Source organism: Pelobates fuscus, chromosome 5, assembly GCF_036172605.1.
Source record: "Pelobates fuscus isolate aPelFus1 chromosome 5, aPelFus1.pri, whole genome shotgun sequence".
In the NCBI taxonomy this organism is placed as follows: domain Eukaryota; kingdom Metazoa; phylum Chordata; class Amphibia; order Anura; family Pelobatidae; genus Pelobates; species Pelobates fuscus.
In genome coordinates, this window is record NC_086321.1 from 207,725,148 (window position 1) to 207,748,025 (window position 22,878).

General features: G+C 39.8%; 1 protein-coding gene across 3 annotated transcripts in view; it reads left to right on the forward strand.

Moving 5' to 3' along the window:
• The window catches only part of AGTPBP1 (ATP/GTP binding carboxypeptidase 1), a 191,262-nt gene that overhangs the window by 116,537 nt on the left and 51,847 nt on the right, over positions 1–22,878 (forward strand). For all 3 annotated transcript variants that reach the window (XM_063454992.1, XM_063454991.1, XM_063454993.1), the window contains 8 exons: positions 2,306–2,392; positions 2,479–2,627; positions 13,635–13,722; positions 14,694–14,838; positions 17,035–17,188; positions 18,537–18,717; positions 20,214–20,343; positions 20,886–21,017. In XM_063454992.1, the coding sequence (XP_063311062.1) occupies positions 2,306–2,392; positions 2,479–2,627; positions 13,635–13,722; positions 14,694–14,838; positions 17,035–17,188; positions 18,537–18,717; positions 20,214–20,343; positions 20,886–21,017 (1,066 nt within the window). The remainder of the gene's footprint in view (positions 1–2,305; positions 2,393–2,478; positions 2,628–13,634; positions 13,723–14,693; positions 14,839–17,034; positions 17,189–18,536; positions 18,718–20,213; positions 20,344–20,885; positions 21,018–22,878) is intronic.

The window sequence follows — 22,878 nt, forward strand, 5'->3', positions numbered from 1 at the left end:
ACATTTTTATGAGAAATCAGTTTGGAAAATTATTAGTTACTGCCAATCCAAAATCATTTAAGAGTTTTGAGCAGTGCTTGCTACTGAAAATTTTACGTGCTACTGTTCTTAAAAAAAACAAATAAAAAAAAATCATGTTAAAATCACATCAGTGTTCTTTAATTTGTTTGGTATCTCTCAAATGACAACAAGCAATGTCAGAAAAAGGGCATGGGAGAGTGTCCATTTGGACATTAATAGATTTTGTGGAATATAAACATAGCTCAGATCATGTACAGTGCTTGCCTGACTCAATCTATTATTATCCTCTTCTACATGCACACATATAATCACTACAATCTTAATGCCTCACACTATGCATATACCAGTGCACAACCTATATACATATAACACTGCACACACTATATATATATATAAATATATATAGTTTGTGCAGTGGCTTTGTGGGTATATGCATAGTGTGATAGTGTGATAATGCATAGTGTTAGATAAATCTCCAATGGAAAAAAAATATATAATTAAATACATGCAACTTTTAATTTGGGTTAGGGCTACTAAACAGTAATTGTTATTATTTTGTATTTGGACAGTGGAGTGTCTTTTTAAGGGATGCAAGGAGTTGATTAAACCATATATGTATGCAAATAGCAAAAGTGGTTATGCTGCTATTCATGTCGTTTTTTTTTTTTTTTTTAACCGTTAACTTACCTAGGCTGAGGAGGGGGGCTTTCTTAGCTTTTGAAGCCTGGGGTGTTTAGTGTTTAATTCAAGAAAATTCCAGGTTAATTATAGAATTCCTGTTTGGGACATAACAAGAAGTGTGCTATATGTGTCCTTAAATAAGTATTGTTTGGGATAATTTAGAAGCTTGGTTAGCAGCATACTGCAATAAGTGCACACATTATGTTTTTTGAGGCTTACTGGTTAGAAGGATATCCAAAATAATTTTAGAGTCTGACATTTAGTGTTGTCATAACTAGTAGCACACCTCAGTAAATAATTTTATTTATGAAAATACGTTTTTTTGTGAGATTCAAGTATGCTGAACTTTAGCACTGTAGTGTATCATCTACTAACTATTGAAGTACTACCATTGAAAGGCATATCTTTGTTGCAAATAATGGCGAAAATCTCTGTTGTTGCATAGTAAAAAGAGGTTACAGTTGGTAGAGGGGCTGTAATGGTATAGGCGGATAGGACTGGGATAGGGGGTCATAGATCTTTGATAGGGGGCTGTTGTAGGGTCATATGATGGGTCTTCCGGGCCACCTCACTGGTCTGGGCCACCGGATGAGCATGCATCCACTTCTCTGGGCAGGCACCTCTGCAGCATCAGTGCTGCAGGCTTTGAGGCTTCACAGTCTGCCAACTTGCCAGGTGCTCGAGCAGCACTAGCCTGGCAAGTTACAAGTCAGGGTGGGGGGGAGGTGGACACACAGGGAGGCATGGAATAATCGAGGGAAGGGCTTTTGCTTCCCCTCGCCCCACTGTAGTAACAAATATGCTAGCAACATACAGTGCCACTAGTTCCCTATTAGATGTGATACTTCCATGGCAAATGTGCCATGAAATGGAAACTCATATTTTTGTTAACAATATTATTTTACATTGTACAGACATGATTCTAGAAAGATTATTGTGACTGACAATTAATTCCAATAGTACACAAATCTTAGGTTCAACATCCCCTAATTGATGTAATAAGTCCTTTACGAACAAATATAAACCAATGAGTTTATATGGTCCTACTCTGTCGTATATATATATTTACCTGTAAAATGAATTGTACTACAAGATTTTTCCAAGTTCAGATATGCATCCATAAAACTGATACTAGTTCCACTACGAAAATGTGATTTGGTATGGTGGGAATGATGTCAATTGTAAGTTGAAAATCTTGACTTTTGATATAACCAGGCAGTCTGTGAACCTATTTTCAGAATCTTAGTACATGTGAAGGCTCACAAACTCTATTCTGAAGAGATGCATGTGAGACCTAAACTTACTCCTGTTGTTCCACTTGATCCCCTTTTTACCATCACAGTAACAGTAGACTTTGTGTGTGTGTGTGTGTGTGTGCGTGCGAGCGCGCGCTCTTCAGTTTAGTAGGCTACAAGTGTCAAGTTCCTGGCTCAATGATTATAAGAGAAAGCTGCGCAATTGACTAACCCTTGAATTTGCTTGTAGGCATAGTTTGGCTTTGATTGAAAGATTATGGAAATGTTTGGCAGGATCAGAAGAAAACGGAAGAAATGTATCTAATGTAAAAGACTGAAAATAACACATCTGTTCTAATGCTCTGCAGCTGCCCAGATCCAGATGAAAGTGACGTCCTAAAGTTCAACTCAAAATTCGAATCTGGAAACCTGAGGAAGGTCATTCAGATAAGAAAGTAAGACGGACCTGTAATAGTACAACTTCAGGAAGAGCACTTAAAGAAAAAAGACAAATAATTGCACATGTAATTTCTTTTTTCAGAAATGAGTATGATCTTATCTTGAACTCGGATATTAACAGTAATCACTATCACCAGTGGTTTTATTTTGAAGTCAGTGGAATGAAAACAGGCGTAGCTTATCGATTCAACATCATTAATTGTGAGAAGTCCAACAGTCAATTTAATTACGGTAAGTGTTAATGCAAACTCTATTAGCACATTATATGTAAATAGTAAAGGCTAGTTATGTCAAAAGATTTTGGCAATTTTTGGGGATTGATTTTAGGAACCATTTCAACCTACTGGTCATGGAAGTTATTAAAAAGAACAGAAAGGGGGTCTGGTGCCAGCTTGAAAATGATTTGCCCACAAGAGAGGAAAAAAAGGGAACTTATTTTAAAATGAAATATAGAAAACATCAGTACTTGTGTCATTATTTATTTATATTAATGTTATTGTTTATAAACACCTGCTTCTCTGATATGAAATGGACAAATAAAATGTACAAACGGTACAACTGATGGAATCTTCGGCACTTGTTACCATGGTTAATTCCGTTACCATGTTGTGTTTAACCGTTTGAGCCATTTTAACAATGCTGAATTTCAAATGTTGTTGACATTACAAATGTATATCTTTATAGTGATACTGCAACATTGATAAATTGTGTGGATGTATTATAGTTGCTTGTTACAATGCTGTGCTTATTTCTGTAATGTGGGGTACATCATGTACCCTGCACAATACATTTAGGGGATACCTTATTTCAAGATGATATAAGCCGTAGCTCTTGTCATTGTCTGCCAGTGTACACATGACAGAGATTTTTCAGTGTATACTGAACAGTTCAAGCCATTTATCCAGCCACAACTCACTTTGACTTTTTTATTTTTTTATTTTTTTTTATAACTGACTTTTTATATAATGTCCTATTATCTGAACTCTCCCCTCATACCAGTAAAGACCTACATCTCCAAAAGGTTGGCTGTTCTACTGTGATGTAATTCCAGTAAAATACAAGTTTAGCAGGCTAAGATTGCCACAAGGCATATGTATGTATATGTGTTTGTAGTATCAGTTAGTTAATTACACGTAGCTAAGATACTGTTATCACTGTACTGACCAGGTGCAGGAATGTAAGAACTGGAATTACGCGTCCCTCTCCTTTGTATCAGATGAGCCACGTGGTTAGACCGGATGGATGAGTTTAGACTCTATTTATTAAATAGGTTAAGGGTATGTGTGGGTGTAGTTAATTGTGGGAGGAGCTACAGTGCTATATAAGGAATGTACTCTATGTATTCAGTACTCAGACTTTGCTGTATTTTGGTGACGCTAGTCCCTCTGAGTCCCGATCGGTGATCCAATAAAGAATCTCTTCCTTCCTGAAGAAACCTGTGTCCATCTCTCTGTGCTTGGCTTCCGTCAGTTTCTCCGGTATCATTTGGTGCATTGGCCGGGAAGCTCATCGTTCAACGGTAGCTGAGAGGCAGAGGCGTGAGACGGTCTATCTTTGCCCACGTTCTCTACGGCTGCACCCCTGAACTTCTGCGTGGACCTCCCTTCGTCTCGGCGCCACTGGTCTGTTGTCCAGGAGATCATCGGCCTCTACGTGAGAAGTGCTGGGGTGTCCCCGTCGATGAGTGTGAACTCAGGTTCAGGAACGAGGAGGTAAGACAACTGCTGTTTTAGACGGCAGGACCCACTAGGGGTATACCGATTGTGCGGTAGGCCCAAAGGGGTTTTGAATCTGTGTATCTGCCCCCTCTGTCGGAGGGAAGGAGCGAAGGCGCACCGCTCGATCGAACGCTCTTTAGTCAGACCGTTTGATTTGGTTAGTCAGGCGGGGTCCTGGTGTAAATAGCCCTAGCCGGACACCGGTGTCTTGTCTAGACTAGCGTTCTAGGGTGTATATTACGTTCGCTAGGTCGGAGGGACCGGGAGACTAAGCGGCGCCTGTGTAAATTCAGTTCGCTAGTTCTCATCCTATCTGGGCTAAGTGGGAAGGCGTGTAAATTTGGAACCCACTAGACTTTTGATAGTGCGACTAAGAGGCGCCTGTGTAAATTCGGTTCTCTAGCTCGCTATATATGTGGTGATTGGGCAGTGTGGCTAACCAAAACGGGTGTATATAGTTTTAGGTAGTCCATTCAAGGTACTGGCCAATAGTTTAGTTGGGAATTGTAAATGTGTTAACGATTGTTTTAGTAAAGTGTATATCTTGTTAGATAGCGCGAGCTCAGCCGTCTAGCGAGAGTGTTAATAGTGTGTTGCTGTATTATAGTGCACGGTACCATAACCCTGTATATTTACTGACATTATATAATAAGTACTAATCATTGTCGTCCATTGCATGTTTAACACCATAACCACTAATAATTGTATTGTGACCTTAACTTGTGCTTTGACCTATGCTAACCGTACTGTAACCGCTATTTGTAAAAGACGATGTTACTGGGGTGTGTTATAGACGGGTAATTCGTATATAGAGAATTATAGCGTGGGTGACTGTATAGTTACGCCAAAGGGCATAATATTGATTATATAGTGACTGGTGTAACAGCTGTGTGTGTACGGGAATTCCCTGAGTGTTTATTGTTATTGTGTACGTTTCACTTGGTAACCGTACCACGTGGTGCTGTTGCCAGAGGAAACGGGTGTGACTGTTGAATAGTACGCGTGTATAGTATTCGTTGTCGACGACGTTCCATTGTTAAGTATGGGTGCGTCGCAGTCAACGATTCCGGATCCCTTAGGATGTATGGTTAAGAATTTTAAAAAGGGATTCAAAGTTTGTGATTTTGGGGTAAAGATGTCTCCTGTACGTTTGGTCACTTTGTGTACTAGGGAGTGGCCTACTTTGGTTGCGGCATGGCCGCCACGTGGCAGTTTGGATCCAACTCTGGTACAGCGCTTACACGTGGCTGTATCGGGTAGGCCTGAACTTTACGGCCAGTTTCCTTATATTGACTGTTGGAGACAGGCCGTAAATGACTCGCCAAAATGGCTCCAGACATGCCACGAGGAGCAGTGTCGCCTCATGGTAGCTAGGACTTGCTCGTCCACTAGGACTGGTGTTAGGCCCATTTTGGACACGCCCCCTGAGTCCGAGATCCCTTTGCCGCCCCCTTACTTTCCGTTAAGAAGAAGTGACGCAAACGCAGGAAGTCCTGCACCCCTCCCCTCATTACCCTCATCCACTTCCGCTTCCTCCTCCAGTACAGGATCCACCCCCCCTCGTACTAAATCTCCCCTTCCGGAACCAGAATCCACCCCCATTAGAAACGAATATCCTGATTTGGCGCCACTTCAGACTTCCGGTCAAGCTTCATCTAGCTCGGCTCGAAGTGTTTTATTTACGACCTTTTCCCAAAACCGACCTCCCACATCCCCATACCCTATCTCTCCCCGACCGGAACCCATGACTGACGCCTCTCTACGTAGCCCCATCCAAACCCGACAGTTGACTGGTGCCCAACAATTAAAGCACTATCAGATGCCTCTTCGTCTGAATCCCGGGTCAGCTTATATCGATGCCGCAGGTCAAATGGCACACGCTGACCCAGTCTTCGTATATGTCCCATTTACCACAACCGATCTTTTAAACTGGAAGACCCATAATTCCTCGTATACTGAGAAACCACAAGCTATGACTGATCTGTTCACCTCAATAGTACAGACGCATAATCCGACATGGGCTGATTGCCAGCAGTTACTAATGACTTTATTTAACAATGAGGAAAGGACAAGAATAAATCAAGCAGCCATTAAAGCATTAGAGGATAGAGCCCGTGCTTTGAACCAAGCCAATCCAGCAGCATGGGCCGCGACACACTATCCCAACACCGATTCCGATTGGAACGTAAATGGTGCTGATATGGTTCAACTCAGAGCCTATAGAGACGCTATAATTGCTGGCATGAAAGCCGGAGGAAAGAAAGCCATTAACATGTCGAAGACAGTTGAGGTGATCCAGAAAAGCGATGAAGCGCCCAGTGTCTTTTATGACCGATTATTGGAGGCATACCGCTTGTATACCCCCTTTAATCCGGAAGACGCAGACAATTCCCGAATGGTTAACTCCGCCTTTGTCAGCCAAGCATACGGAGATATTAAGCGCAAGCTACAAAAGTTAGAAGGGTTTGCAGGTATGTCCATCACCCAACTAATGGAGGTAGCAAATAAGGTCTATATGAACAGGGATACAGAAAGTAAGAAAGAGGAAGAGCGCAAGATGCGTAAAAAGGCTGATATGCTAGCGGTAGCGATCGCAGGCGTAGATAAACGGGGCCCAGATAGAGGCAATAATAGATGGAGTAGGGAGCCTTTGAGTAGGGATCAATGCGCGTATTGCAAGGAAGAAGGGCATTGGAGGAACGAATGTCCGCAAAGAGAGCAGTACGAGAGAGACCAACCCAGGGCAGGCTACGGAAACTTTAGAGGTAGAGGAGGCCCCGGAGGGAGTAATGGTTATAGAGGGAGTAATGGGAACAGAGGAAGTGTTAGGGAAGACAGGTATATTCCAGCAGCGCAAAGGTCCCGCGATAGAGAAGGTAGGGACTTTGTAGGATTGGCTGACACTGTCATGGAGGACTATTGATACCGACCGGGCTCCATCCCCCTTGGTCGAGCGGAGCCTATGGTCGATGTATCAATAGGGGGGAAAAGGAGTGCGTTCATGATCGACACTGGTGCTGAACATTCAGTGGTGACTAATCTAGTTGCTCCTCCATCTGGAAGGACTATTACTGTGATAGGAGCAACTGGAAGAAGTGCTGAAAAACCGGTTCTTAAAAGTCGACTCTGTACATTGGGAGGCCACGTAGTAAAACACCAATTCCTTTATATGCCTGAATGTCCAGTCCAATTGCTGGGACGTGATATGCTATCAAAATTACAAGCGCAGATTACGTTCCTACCAAATGGAACAACATCCTTAAAGTTTAATGGACCTTCAGGTATTATGACTTTATCCGTACCAAAGGAAGAAGAGTGGCGACTTTATACAGTGTTGACTAGCCAAAACCCTAGGAGTGATGAGACATTGTTTAACATACCAGGAGTTTGGGCAGAGAACAACCCACCAGGACTGGCCCGCAATATTCCACCAATAAAAATTGAACTGAAACATGGGGTTTATCCAGTGAGCCTAAGACAATATCACATTCCGCAGAAGGCTAAGAAGAACATCCAATCCTATCTGGATAAGTTCATACGGTATGGTATCCTAAAATTCTGTACTTCCCCCTGGAACACCCCATTGCTGCCTGTTCAAAAGCCCGGTACAGATGAGTATCGACCTGTACAGGACTTAAGAGCAGTCAATGATGCGGTTGTTAGCATACATCCAGTTGTACCCAATCCATATAACCTGCTTGCTTTAATTCCGGGCGGGGCTACTTACTTCACAGTCTTAGATCTCAAAGATGCCTTCTTTTGCCTCCGAATTGCCGCAGAAAGCCAATGTATTTTCGCTTTCCAATGGGAGAACGCTGTAACGGGCTCAAAACGCCAAATGACTTGGACAAGACTGCCCCAAGGGTTTAAAAATTCACCTACCCTATTTGGTTCAGCTCTAAGTCAAGATCTACTGGATTTCGAGTCTATCCCAGGAGAATGTGTATTGTTACAATATGTAGATGACTTGTTGATAGCAGCAGTTACAAAAGAAAAATGTCAGCAAGCAACGCACGATCTACTACATATTCTCTGGAAGGCAGGATACAAGGTGTCCAGGAAGAAGGCTCAGTTGTGTTTGCCAACTGTCAAGTATCTGGGATTCCATATCTCTGAAGGTCAAAGGATTATGGGGCCAGAGAGAAAAGAAGCTGTCTGCCAAATACCAATACCCAAGAATAGAAGACAAGTGCGAGAATTCTTGGGGGCAGCAGGCTTCTGTAGGATATGGATTCCCAGCTATGCGATACTGGCAAAACCTCTGTACGCAGCCATCAAAGGTACAGAGCACGACCCCTTCTTATGGACCCAAGAACAGCAAACGGCATTTGAAGATGTGAAGAAGGCTTTGATGAGTGCCCCAGCATTAGGTCTACCTGATCACACACGACCATTCTACTTATATGTACACGAGCAAAGAAGAATGGCTGTGGGAGTATTGACACAGTACTTGGGATCATGGCAAAGACCTGTTGCCTACATGTCTAAGCAACTGGATGCAGTGGCCAGCGGACTTCCACCTTGTCTAAGAGCCGTAGCTGCAGCCGCCCTGCTAGTAGCTGAAGCCGATAAACTCACTCTGGGTCAAGAACTTTATGTACGAGTCCCACATGCAGTACAGACGTTGTTGGATTACAAAGGAAATCATTGGTTTAGTAACAGCCGTATGACCAAGTATCAAGCAATGTTGTGTGAAAACCCAAGAGTGCATTTAGAGACTGTAAACACCTTAAATCCAGCTACCCTTTTGCCGCAACCTACTGAAAGTCAACATGATTGTTTGGAAGTAATGGATGAAGTATTTTCAAGTAGACCAGATCTTCGTGATTTTCCCATCCAGAACCCCGATGTTCAATATTACACCGACGGCAGTAGTTATGTGAAAGAAGGGATCCGCTATGCAGGATATGCAGTGACAACAATAGACAAGGTGATAGAAGCTCGGCCACTGGCGAAAGGAACATCAGCACAAAAGGCAGAATTAATAGCACTAACACGAGCGTTACAATTGGCTGAAGGTTTAAGAGTAAATATCTATACGGACTCTAAGTATGCGTTTTTAACCACTCATGCCCACGGAGCTTTGTATAAAGAAAGAGGACTACTGAATTCAGAAGGCAAAGAAATCAAGTACGCAGCTGAAATCCTACAACTATTGGAAGCAGTGTGGGAGCCGAAAGAAGTCGGTATCATACATTGTCGAGCGCATCTGAGAGGAGATGGTGATGTAACCAAGGGAAATCGGATGGCAGATAGTGCAGCTAAGCGTGCTGCTGAATCAGGAAGACAGGAGTATGTGGGGCATATAGCTGCTCTTATACCAACTCCACTGTCCCAATGGACTCCAGTTTATACAGCTCAAGAAGAGGAGTGGTTAAAGACTGAACCGGGAAAGTATTTGGAGAACAAGTGGTATCAGCTAGAAGATGGAAGAATAGTCATACCAGCATCACTAGCGGTAGAAATTGTCCAAAATTATCACAACGGGACACATTCTGGGAGAGACAGTACTGAAGAATCTCTCAGGAAACATTTCTACATACCAAGATTGTCCAACTTGACTCAGGCCATTGTACGCAGATGTGTAACGTGTGCTAAGAATAATGCAAGACAAGGACCAGTAAAGCCACCAGGAGTCCAGTTTATGGGGGGACTCCCCATGTCCGATCTACAAATAGACTTTACAGTAATGCCTAAATCGGGTGGACATCGTTACCTGTTGGTAATTGTGTGCACCTATTCAGGCTGGGTAGAAGCATGTCCTACTCGTACAGAGAAAGCAGGAGAAGTTGTAAGATTCCTGCTACGAGAAATAATACCCCGATATGGACTACCCTGTTCTATAGGATCGGACAATGGTCCAGCTTTTGTTCATCAGTGCCTACAACAACTGACTCATATGCTTGGTATAAAGTGGAGGCTTCATACTGCATATAGACCCCAGAGTTCTGGTAAGGTAGAGAGAATGAATAGAACTATAAAGAACCAGTTGGCTAAAATGTGTCAGGAAACCCAACTTAAGTGGAACGTTCTCTTACCCATAGCTTTATTGCGAATCCGCAGTACCCCTACCAGAAGGATGGGCCTCTCTCCTTTTGAAATCATGTATGGGCGACCACCTCCCGTACTTGGTAACTTAAGGGGGGACTTGAGTCAGTTGGGAGAAGGAATTACCCGGCAGCAGGTTGTAGAGTTGGGTAAGACTATGGAGGAGGTACAGAAATGGGTACAAGATAGATTACCTGTGAATATTTATCCCCCTGTTCATAGTTATCATCCAGGAGACCAAGTGTGGATTAAAGAGTGGAATAATGTACCGTTAGGGCCCAAGTGGAGAGGTCCTTATGTTGTTCTTTTGTCTACCCCTACAGCGATAAAAGTAGCCGAAGTAACTCCGTGGATACATCACTCCAGGGTTAAACCAGCAGCAGTCGATTCTTGGCAAATTACAGCAGATCCAGAGAATCCCTGCAAGATCCGGTTGAAACGCACTACTCAGTCGGAGTAACGAGGAATTATTGTGGATTACAAATTTTATTGTTACAGGTGTGAGTGAGAAGGCCATAATAAAGCCTGTCCGCTTACCAACACATAGTGTATAAGCCAGGAAAGTCTCGAAGGGACACCTGTGAAGACGAGCAGAACTCCATTCCCTGCAGCCCTCACATCCTGGAAGCTGAGGTTCCATCGCACGGACGAAGACTGAGGATGACGGCGAAAGATGTGCTTTTGATTGTGTTTATTTATATGTGTTTTTATATTCAGGAAGGTAGAGGTACCGACACTCCTAGCTGTGAGGTATGCATTAAGACTACGAGAACAGGTAACCATATTTCCCAAACCCTAATTTGGCATTCACAATACGAATGTAAAGGAGAGGTATCAAGATGTAGATACCTAAATATAGACTATAGTGTGTGCTATTTAGGAGTAGGAGAACCTAAGTGCTTCAGTCCAGAGTATCAACCTCGTACAATTTGGTTGACTCTCAGGAATGGAGATCCTCAGGGGACCCTAATTAATAAGACGGTGTTAGAATCCGTACATTCTTCGGGTGTTCTGCTATTTGATGCATGTAAGGCGATATCAAGTGGTAGAAAACCGTGGAATGTATGTGGGGATCTTAGATGGGAGAGGACGTATGGGTCTAATGATAAATATATTTGTCCCAGTAGTAAAAATAAATATGTGAGTCCTAGATGCCCAAATAAAGACTATAACTTTTGTCCATATTGGTCTTGTGTGGGGTGGGCGACTTGGGGACAGACAGTAGATAAAGACATGATAGTGACTAAGTTGCCGACTAGCCCTTATTGTAAGTCTATGGAATGCAACCCAGTCCATATACTTATTAATAACCCCGACAAGTTCCTAGATAAGTATGGAAATTTATTTGGGTTTCAGATATACGGGACGGGTTTAGATCCTGGGACATTATTGTTTATAGGAATAGAGACTGATACGGTATCCTCCCAGACTCATCAAGTATACCATTCCTTTTATGAAGAGATGAGTATAGATAATAAGATCCCCCATAACGCTAAAAACCTGTTCATTGACCTAGCTGAAAGTATTGCCGGTAGTCTTAATGTTACCAACTGCTATGTGTGTGGAGGTACTAACATGGGAGACCAATGGCCTTGGGAAGCAAAGGAGGTAATGTCCGGTTCTGAGGCAGTTGACCAACTAATATCTACACAAGCCGATTATCATTTGAGTGTTAGAGGTAAATCTGAGTGGAGATTAAAGACCTCCATCATAGGTTATGTTTGCATAGCAAGGAAAGGAATAATGTATAATACTTCTGTAGGAGAATTAACTTGTCTAGGGCAAAAAGCTTATGATGATGATACTAAAAATACAACTTGGTGGTCGGCTTCAAATGTCTCAGAACCATCTAACCCGTTTGCTAGATATGCCAGTTTAAAGGATGTGTGGTTTGATTTATCCATCACATCTACCTGGAGAGCCCCAGCAAATTTGTACTGGATCTGTGGTAAGAAAGCCTATTCGGAGTTGCCACAGGACTGGGAAGGGGCATGTGTGTTGGGTATGCTCAAACCATCCTTCTTCTTGTTACCGATTGAAACAGGTGAGACTTTAGGTGTTAAAGTGTATGATGTGAATCATAGGAAGAAAAGGGGACCCTTAGAGATAGGCACCTGGGAAGATAATGAATGGCCTCCCCAGCGTATCATAGATTATTATGGGCCAGCCACGTGGGCAGAAGATGGTACCTTTGGTTATAGAACCCCAATTTATATGCTCAACCGTATTATAAGATTACAGGCGGTGGTTGAGATTATTACTAATGAGACCTCACAAGCACTCAATCTTCTAGCGAAGCATAATACCAGGATGAGGACAGCAGTGTACCAAAATAGATTAGCCTTGGATTACCTTTTGGCAGTAGAGGGAGGTGTATGTGGGAAGTTTAACCTGAGCAATTGCTGTCTTCAAATAGATGACGAAGGGCAAGCAATAGCTGAGCTTACTAGCCATATGGTTAAACTAGTGCATGTGCCTACTCAGGTATGGAAAGGGTACAATCCAAGTAGTTGGTTTGGTAGCTGGTATGAGTGGTTTGGAGGGCTTAAGGCAGTGGTAGGTGGAGTCCTACTGATTTTACTGTTGTGTCTACTCCTACCGTGTCTTATACCCTTAGTAGTTAGGTCTGTGCAAAGCCTGATAGGAAGTATAGCAGAGAGGAAGGCTGCTGCACAGATAATGGCGATATATAAGTATAAGGCTCTAGATCAAGGAGAACCAATGCAGGAAGATGAGTGTTAAAAGATTCACATCATAAGATAAGTCTGGTCTGGTTCATGGTAACCTGAGGTATATGCAAACCAAGGTTAAGTGATGCCTCAAGTAATTGTGAAATATCAGAGGCATCAAAGGGGGGAATGTGATGTAATTCCAGTAAAATACAAGTTTAGCAGGCTAAGATTGCCACAAGGCATATGTATGTATATGTGTTTGTAGTATCAGTTAGTTAATTACACGTAGCTAAGATACTGTTATCACTGTACTGACCAGGTGCAGGAATGTAAGAACTGGAATTACGCGTCCCTCTCCTTTGTATCAGATGAGCCACGTGGTTAGACCGGATGGATGAGTTTAGACTCTATTTATTAAATAGGTTAAGGGTATGTGTGGGTGTAGTTAATTGTGGGAGGAGCTACAGTGCTATATAAGGAATGTACTCTATGTATTCAGTACTCAGACTTTGCTGTATTTTGGTGACGCTAGTCCCTCTGAGTCCCGATCGGTGATCCAATAAAGAATCTCTTCCTTCCTGAAGAAACCTGTGTCCATCTCTCTGTGCTTGGCTTCCGTCAGTTTCTCCGGTATCACTACGAGGCTCCCACAAATTTAATTTAATTTAATTTAATTTAATTTAATTTGGATATTGTACATCGAATGAGATTAATGGATAAATGAAATGCATTTATCGCTAAGGGGTAATTAATGTTATTTAAGAGATAACTAATGTAGGATGCTTCTTGTGTTTTAAAAGGTATGCAACCATTAATGTACTCTGTACAGGATGCTCTGGCGTCACGGCCTTGGTGGATGCGTGTTGGAACAGATATATGTTACTACAAGTAAGTTTACTTAGTGGATTAGTGGACAGTTTCACTACTATTTAGATCTCTACAACATATTTGCAACGTTCCCCTTGTTGAGAGATGTCTGGATTGCAGTCTGTGATCTCTGAAACACTCACTGCGGTCAGTGGTTTATAAATCAGCTGATTGTGATTTAATTAAATGGACAAAGCATTCAGTGGATGTTTAAATGTACCTTTATTCCTTACCACTAATGCAATGTTTCAGCTCGTCAGAGAGCCATTGTTGTGTAACAGGCAAAATGTCACTTTGACACTCAGTCCGTGTATATTTGCATTTCGATCAGGTACTCCGGACTGTGTAGCTCTGTCACTTTGTGTATGTCCTTTGTTGCTCATGCATTTCACACCTGCCTACTCTTTGCACAGTGATTTAATTAGCCCATGATCCACCAGTAAATGTTTTGTAGTTAACATACTTATCTATTAATGTGATCAAGATATATAGTGTATCATAAATCCACCGAAATACAAAAAGATTAATTTGACTCATTTCTGTCTTTATAGTTAACATGGTTTAATTCTGTGAAGGGCAAACAGAAAGATACAGTGCATGTTTCATGATAAGGATTGTATGACTAGTTAAGATATAGAACTTTTTTTTAGGATGGCATTGGTCCTTCTCCTATCTTGCTTGGCCTGAGCAGTTGATGATGAACCCTGATAACCCTTATTGTGTTGTTATAAAGACCTTTAATAAAAGAGAGAGAGCCTGACATCAATGTATTAAATAAATATATGTATTCTTGGAGGCATAAATGAGCGTAATGTCAGTCTGTATATATATATGTATGTATATATATATATATATATATATATATATATATATATATATATATACACACACCTGTCTTGCATATCTTATCATGCTTATTAATTAAAATATAGTATGTTATATATGGATATAAAATCATGAATACACAGGTAATACAATTGTTTTGTTCGCAGAAATCATTTCTCCAGAAGTTCAGTGGCTACTGGAGGTCAGAAGGGAAAATCCTATTACACTTTGACATTTACAATACTATTCCCTCACAGAGATGATGTCTGCTATTTTGCTTATCATTATCCGTACACATACTCAACATTAAAGGTGAGTCTTAAACTAAGTGTCAAGGTTAGTATAATTGTCTTCCTCTTTTTAAGAGATCAGTGAAGCATAAGTGCCCAAAATTTATATTTCATTGCAATGCAGTTACAAAAATGTAGTCAATAAGCAGCAACATTGAGACCAAATAATTGTAAAAAAATACGTATCTTCCATTATTTTTCACGTGTGGGTTTAAAATCCATTCAGCTACATACAGCATGCAGAGCTTGCAATTCACTAGTATAGCAGCAGTCTACATGTTTAATACTTCAGCTCTTTAACAAAAAAACACAAAAGCAGTCCAGGCACAGTTAAAGACATTGTTTTTTTATTTTTTTATTTAAAGGGACACTATATTCACCCAGACCACTTCAGCTAATTGAAGTGGTCTGGGTGATGTGTTCCCTTTTGCACTTAGTGCTGCAATGTTAAACATTGCAGTTCCAGAGAACTGCAATGTTTACACTGCAGCTCTAAGTCTGCCCCCAGTGGCGCTTCCGGAATCCTAACAGACTTTTGGTCCGTTATCTGACGCTGGACGTCTTCACGGACCTCCGGCGTCAGATTTTCCCCATAGGAAAGCATCGAAAAATGCTTTCCTATGGGAAGGTCTAATGCACGTGCGGCCATTGCCGCGCATGCGCATTAAGTCTCCCCGCCGGCTGACGTCGGCAGGGGAGGAGCGTGGCGGAGCCTGACCCAGCGCTGAGGGACATCAGCGCTGGACTCAGGTAAGTGGCTGAAGGGGTTTTAACCCCCTTTCAGCCCCACGGGAGGGGGACAACTATTAACCCTATACTACCAGGAAAACTGCTTTGTTTTCCTGGCTCTATAGGATCCCTTTAAGTATTCATGCAGTTTCATAGAAATTGTTCCAGCATGTTACATAGCTGAAAAGAGACTTGCGTCCATTAAGTTCAGCCTTCCTCACATATGTTTTTGCTGTTGGTGTGCAAATGTGCAAATTCAAAGTGAAATTGAAATTCAAGCTAGGAATAGCTAAACTAAAACCACTATAAATTAGCCATGGTTCCAGTTTTGCTGCTTTGGCCTTAAATTTGAAATTCACTTAAAATTTTTACTTTAATGAATAACGTGGAAAGTGTCCTACATATATGTAAGGGGAGTTTAGTGGTACCTGGGGATAGAACACCTTTATGCCTTTAATTTAAGGGAGACACATTATGTGGACCTCATGGTTTGGAGAACCCTTAGCACATTTTATCCTTCCATTCCATTGCATTGGGACATTGTGCAGGTAATTGGACATTCCCTGATTGCTATTGTTTCTAGCTGTTTGGGGCCTATGGTGGGTTTTTTGCCCCACCACATAAAAGTTTGAGGTAACTACTGCATATCCTCCCATTTATATCAATATCTCCATCATGTGAAAATCTCCATCACTTTTTATGTTGTTTAGATTTTGTGTGGGCTATTGTTCAGGCTATTGATGAGTGATCATTCTTTTCCCCTATCTACATCGGAATTAAATCAGGTGAAAAAAGGCTATCGATGGCATAAAAATCGATAGCAAATGTTTAAGTGACACACACTTACATTATGACTGTATTTTCAAAGTTCTTCTGAAGCACTAGCAATTATAAGGCAAATGCCTCCATCAGCTGATTGCTTACAAAAAAGACCTACCGGTAGTAAGGGAGTCCCATATAAATACCTTGAACAACAGCATTGATCAGTCTAAACATTGTTGTATAAAGGTATTAAAAATATTTTTGCAACACATTGGATGTGTGCTGCACCATCTATATTTTTTTTTTTACACTTATGTAAAACTCTTTATTAAAGGATTCCCTTGTGAAACCGCTTCATTATGAAAAACACCTCAGTAATGGCCTTATTAAGGGGCCAACTTACTGAGAGGTGGCAAACCAAGTAAAGGGTGATAATGGGGTATATTCTGTAGGGAGCAGCACAAATATAAAATACTGTAGGGGAGATGCATGCTGCTAGATGGATCATATGCATAAGGTCTGTAATTGGACATATAGATAAATATATGTGCAAACATTGAGCAAAATCATGTTTTTAGCTACTTAACAGGAAGAGTTAATGGATTAGTTGTAACAAGGTCTTGGCATAATCTTCAACTACATTAAAATGTTCTAATTGTTGTATGCACTGGTATATTTTCCATAGAGTTCTGAAAAAAAGTGTTCTTTTTTACCCTCTATCCAAAAGATGCACATTGAAAAACTGGAATCTCTGCACAACCCTCAACAGATTTATTATCGTCATGATGTTCTGTGTGAAACAATAGGTGGAAATGGATGCCCGGTGGTCACCATAACGGCAATGCCAGAGTCCAATTATTATGAGCATGTCTATCAGTTCCGTGAGTACATTAACTCTGGTTTGTTACACTTCTCTCCTAAACATTTGAATTTATTATTTGGATCGACCTGTCTTTCTATCAGCTATACTATCTGTCTAGTTACTAATGTATATCAGCCACAACATTAAAACCACCTGCCTAATGTAGATCCCCGCTGTGCTGCCAAAACAGCTCTGATGCGTCAACTGAAACATAGACTCCACAAGAGCTCGTAAATTGTCCTGTGGTATCTGGCACCAAGACATTAGCAGCAGATCATTTTAGTCCTGCAAGTTGCAAGTGGGGCCTTCATGGGTTGGATTTGTTCTTCCAGTTCATCCCACAGATGCTCAATTGGAGTGGGATCTGGGGAATGTGAAGGCCAAGGCAACACATTGACGGTCATGACCCTGTCGCCGGTTCACAGGTTGTACTACCTTGCACCACTGCATACTGGGAATTGCTGTGTTGGAGATGCTCTTATCATGTTGCTCTGATATGGAAATTTAGGGAATTTATGCCATGACTAGCCCTCTTAGCAGTTATTTCTAGATGTTTAGCCTAGCTCATTGCAATTGAGAACACCCTAACAAAGGTGCAATTTCAGAAATGATCAGAAGTGAATAACCTGTAGACCAGTGATTTTCAAACCAGTTGTCATGACCCAGCAACAGTCCAGGTTTTGTTAGTATCTCCAGGGGAATAAAATGGGGAAATACATAAATCTTGGATTGTTGATGGGGCCATTAGGACTGGTTTGGGAACCAGTGCTTTAGACTATTGCTCATGGAAACATAGCCATGTTAGCAGTTATTTCTAGATGTTTAGCCTAGCTCATTGCAATTGAGAACACCCTAACAAAGGCACAATTTCAGAAATGATCTTTGAAGGAAGTTCCTATTATCTTATAGACTAAATCAGACTCAGCGGCACTTAAAGCAGAAAAAATTGCCAGTAGAGCATTTGATGCACTTCTAATATTCCATAAATTGTCATTCACAGAGTCCTGTTGGCTTCAATAATGTCTCTAGTTGGGTAGAATGTATTCATCCTGTGTAATTACTAGCAGGATTATTTACTAAAGTGAGAATGCAAAGTGATTTTCAAATTTATGGTCAAATAGACAACCTTGAAAAATTCTCTTAATTACCTGTTTCAGTACGGCTACTCTGGCCTTAAATGTGAAATGCACTTTGAATTCACTTTAAATTCTCACTCTGAGTGAATAACCCTGTAGACCAGTGATTTTCAAACCAGACTATTGCTCATGGAAACATTGACACTTTTTTTTTGTATTTACTACATGATAATGGGATGTATATATTTTTTATTTTTTATTTTGTTTTCTTTCCTTTAATACCATTGTTAGGTAACCGGCCATATATTTTTCTCACATCCCGTGTGCATCCTGGAGAGACCAATGCTAGCTGGGTTATGAAAGGCACTTTGGAGTTTTTAATGAGTAACAGTCCCTCTGCTCAATGTTTACGGGAATCTTACATTTTTAAAATTGTTCCCATGTTAAATCCTGATGGTGTGATCAATGGCAAGTAAGTGTATACATATATTTGTTATACATTCGAAAAACATTTTAATGTCACTTTTCTAAAATGACAGGAGTACACTTCAGACTGGAATTTACTCCGTACCATTTTTAATGCATTGTTTGCTTGTTCTTTTTTGCATTGCCCCAATAAAAAACCAAAACACACCCACATTGCATTACCCCACAAAAAAAATGAATGAATTGCTTCTTAATTTCCATCCAAGCCTGGCTCTCTTATTGTCTTCAGTAGAATATCCAATGAATCCTGGTAAAGCCTTGTGAATTTTGTAATTCCACAAAAACTGTGAAGCTACCTCGTTATCATACATGGTGTGCTTCTTTGGGGGTCCTTTTTATATTGATTGATTTCAGTAATCTTTTGTCTGTTGAATGCATATACTGTTATTGTGGCATTCATTTGGTGCACTGCTAACTTACAGTTCAGTACCTGGCTAATAAAGTTATATTTACAAATTAGTATTAATATGACAATTAAATATAAATTAAATACAAAGAAAAAAAGTGTATTTTCATAACCTGAAAAGATCAGGTAAAAAATACACCAGAGCGGGTTACAGGGGTACAAACAGGGCTTAACCCTAAATACTACACAGAGAAAAATTACAGGAAATGAGGGAGAAAACTCTCCTAACCAGAGAGTAAGCCCCTACAAAACCAGTACCCCAGTGGAGCAATATATATAAAACACATTTAAAATGTATCAAAGGCACGGTGCAAACCTCAAGAAAAATAATAAACAAGTTTAATAGATAATTGATAAATAGAGGTAGCACCAATTGCCTAGGTACAATGGACTGATCGAACAGTCAATGTGGTCAAAAAAAACACATTCAAAGATATAAACTCCAGCTTCAAAATACTTCTACTAAGTAAATAAATACAGTGGATATTAAGAAATAGTAATAATGGCCATAATATAATCAAAAGTGAACAGCAAAAAAATAGCCAACTGCAATAACATGTACTATATATAGAAGAAGGACTGGTGTGTATATCAAACTTTCCATATAAAAAGAAACGTATAGAAACCTAGAGTTCCCCTGGTGAAGCGTGATCCAAAGGTACAGACCAGGATCAAACACCTGAATATAGATTATACCAATTTAAACTGTCCCTGAAAAATGTCTCAAGCTGTAAGAAATCGAAAGGACAGAAAGAGGTAAGTGTATTGGAAACAAAAGGATGAAATTGGAAATAAAGAGTAATAAGTAATAGCAAACTGCTTTGTGAAAAGCAGGGGTTCTGCCGTAAAAATAAAGTATAAATAGAATCCCTGCTAATGTATAACATCTAGTGGTAACAAAGTTACCAGAAGCAGACTGCTAAATGTATGAAACAAAAGGTTACTAAGTACCCATAGCGTATGAAACAAAAGGTTACTAAGTACCCATAGCCCGGTCTGGATTATTATGTTAAAATATATTTTGACATGACCGTTAATAAATGCCTTTTTAAAGCTTTTATTGGTTTTCTTTTTAGTCACCGCTGTTCTTTAAGCGGGGAAGATCTCAACAGACAGTGGCAAAACCCAAATGTAGACCTGCATCCTACAATCTACCACACAAAAGGGCTCTTGCAGTACCTGGCTGCCATAAGACATGTACCTTTGGTAAGATGGGGTGCATGACGATTTTAAAGAAACTGACTGCTTAACTACATTTGAGGTATCGAACTTCAGAAATGACCTATTCTATAGAGCATTACTGGACAGTAAAAAATAGTATATTTAGTTGGTTTGCCACTGGAACAAAAAGGAAAAAAAGGTCCTGCAGAACCTGACTATATAACCGCAAAAAAAAGAAATCTTCCTCCAGTCACTATACCCAAACCAGCTGTAAAATACCTAAAGTGTGAAAATACCCTGTTGGGGAAGTTTGTCTAGGCAATAAAACTTTGCTAATCAAGCACAACATCTCTAGCTAGCAAGTAACCTACCCATTCAGTGCCAAGAGAACAGCAACAAGACTCTGTTATAGAAGTGAAAAAAACTCTTACAAATACATTTGAAAATACTTTTGTATCAAAAAGTAACACATACAATGGAAAAAAAAAATAGTGTAATACCCAGAGCACTGTTAGTAACAGGGAGGAGAGCCTGACATCAAATGTATGTTTGTAATCTGGTTAATAATGATTTGTGTATGTTACTAGGTCTACTGCGATTACCATGGCCATTCTCGTAAGAAAAATGTGTTCATGTATGGCTGCAGCATTAAGGAAACCGTATGGCACACAAATGGGAGCGCTGCCTCGTGTGACATGAATGAGGATAATGGCTACAGAGTGAGTAACAAAACCTCATACCAGTTTACTTAGTATATTTTCTGCACCCTTATACTCCATGTAAGGAAATTAGAATTATGACTAAGATGGCAAAGTATACTGTTTTGCAAATACACACAATTTGAAAAAAAATCCACAATGCTATTTGTGGCCCATAGTTTGCCATTATACAAAAGAACCAGCTAATGGAGCAATGTCACCATCTCTGGAAAATGTCCAGCATCCACTACATATTAAAAAGTCACACATTACATTCTATTTCTCCATATAGGGGGGGAAAAAAGATTTCAATTACACCACGCTTACACCAAACCAGCATAGTTTCTATGAAACAAAATATAGCCTACTGTATTTCATGTAATCAATATTTGTATTGTGTACATGCCTTATTGGTGCTAGGATGATACATTAAATAAGGGTGATTTGAACTCCGATTGGATGTATTAATGCACACTGCAATGTTGGAGCATGCATTTAACAATAATAATTGATAATCCCAGTGTCTTGTAAAATATTGATGCTGTGCACAGTTTTCAGGTTATTTTATATTAATTTCTCCAGAAACACATGCTTCCAGTTTTGTTGCAGAAAATATGTAAATGCCCTGAATTTGAGTTTTAAGTCTACAAGGGTTCCAAGGAGATTAAATCAATAAATTGAAGAAACTTCTGTAAACCATGATTCAAAGCAGAGTCTTTAAATATTGTTTAAGCATTAAACGACAGAGCTGTCTAGAGGTGACTTTAATTATGTGAACATTAGAAACCAATATTTCTAAAACACCAAAGAAATGCGACTTCAAAGGATGTCTCCCTTGTTATTTGTTTAATGGTTTTATTTCTCTACATGAATACCTCTCTTCTCTGTAATTCTCAATCTTACCCTTTGTTTTTCCTTAAATGACCTTAAATCAAATGTCCATAGATGCATCTCACCCATCCCTTAGCCTATCTGACCCTAATATATATCTCTCTCCCACAGTCTGATTTTAAACTTACCCATTCCAGCAAAGCACCCAGAGCTCAATCAGCTGTTCCACTGCCATTTGCAACAGGTAGCCTTCTAGAAGACTGTTTCCCCTCCCATGCTCATTTATAGATAGTCTCCCACACAACTTACATTCTCCTGAAATGACAGGTGCAAACACTGATCAGCACATCCTTCCAATCTCTTAACCCTATAGAATACATACTCTCTCTCTACAAATAGCTATATATCACACACCAATATTATATACTTTGATTTAATTTTGTTTTTTCACTATTTGTGTTTCATTTTCATCTACACACCTCATACCACTAACATAAATCCAAATATAACCATACTGTTATTCTTAACCTCCCTGGCGGTATGATTATGTCAGGAATTTTGTACCAAAAGCGGTACCATTTTTTTGCATTTGAATTACCCGCCCAGTTCCGCCCCCATGTCAGGCATGTCAATCAAATTTTAATTAATCAAATCACATAATTACATTAAAAGATTATTTAAATATACATGTAGAATTTTAATATATATGCATTTATAGGTATTTAAATTCTACGTGTATACTAATGTAATCTTTTATGTAATTATATGTATTTATCTATATATATATATTTGCGCTTATTTGTATTTTATATATATATATATATAGATATATATAGAATGTCATTCTAAGTGTATTTTGTTACCGATATATATATATATTAATAACAAAATACAGTTAGAATGAAATTACATATGCATATATAATTTATATTAAATTTTGTTTCAATATTTTATTTATTTATTTTATTATTTTATTTATTTATTATTTTAATTATACGTATTTATATATAATATATATATGTACATCTATTATATATATAATATATATACA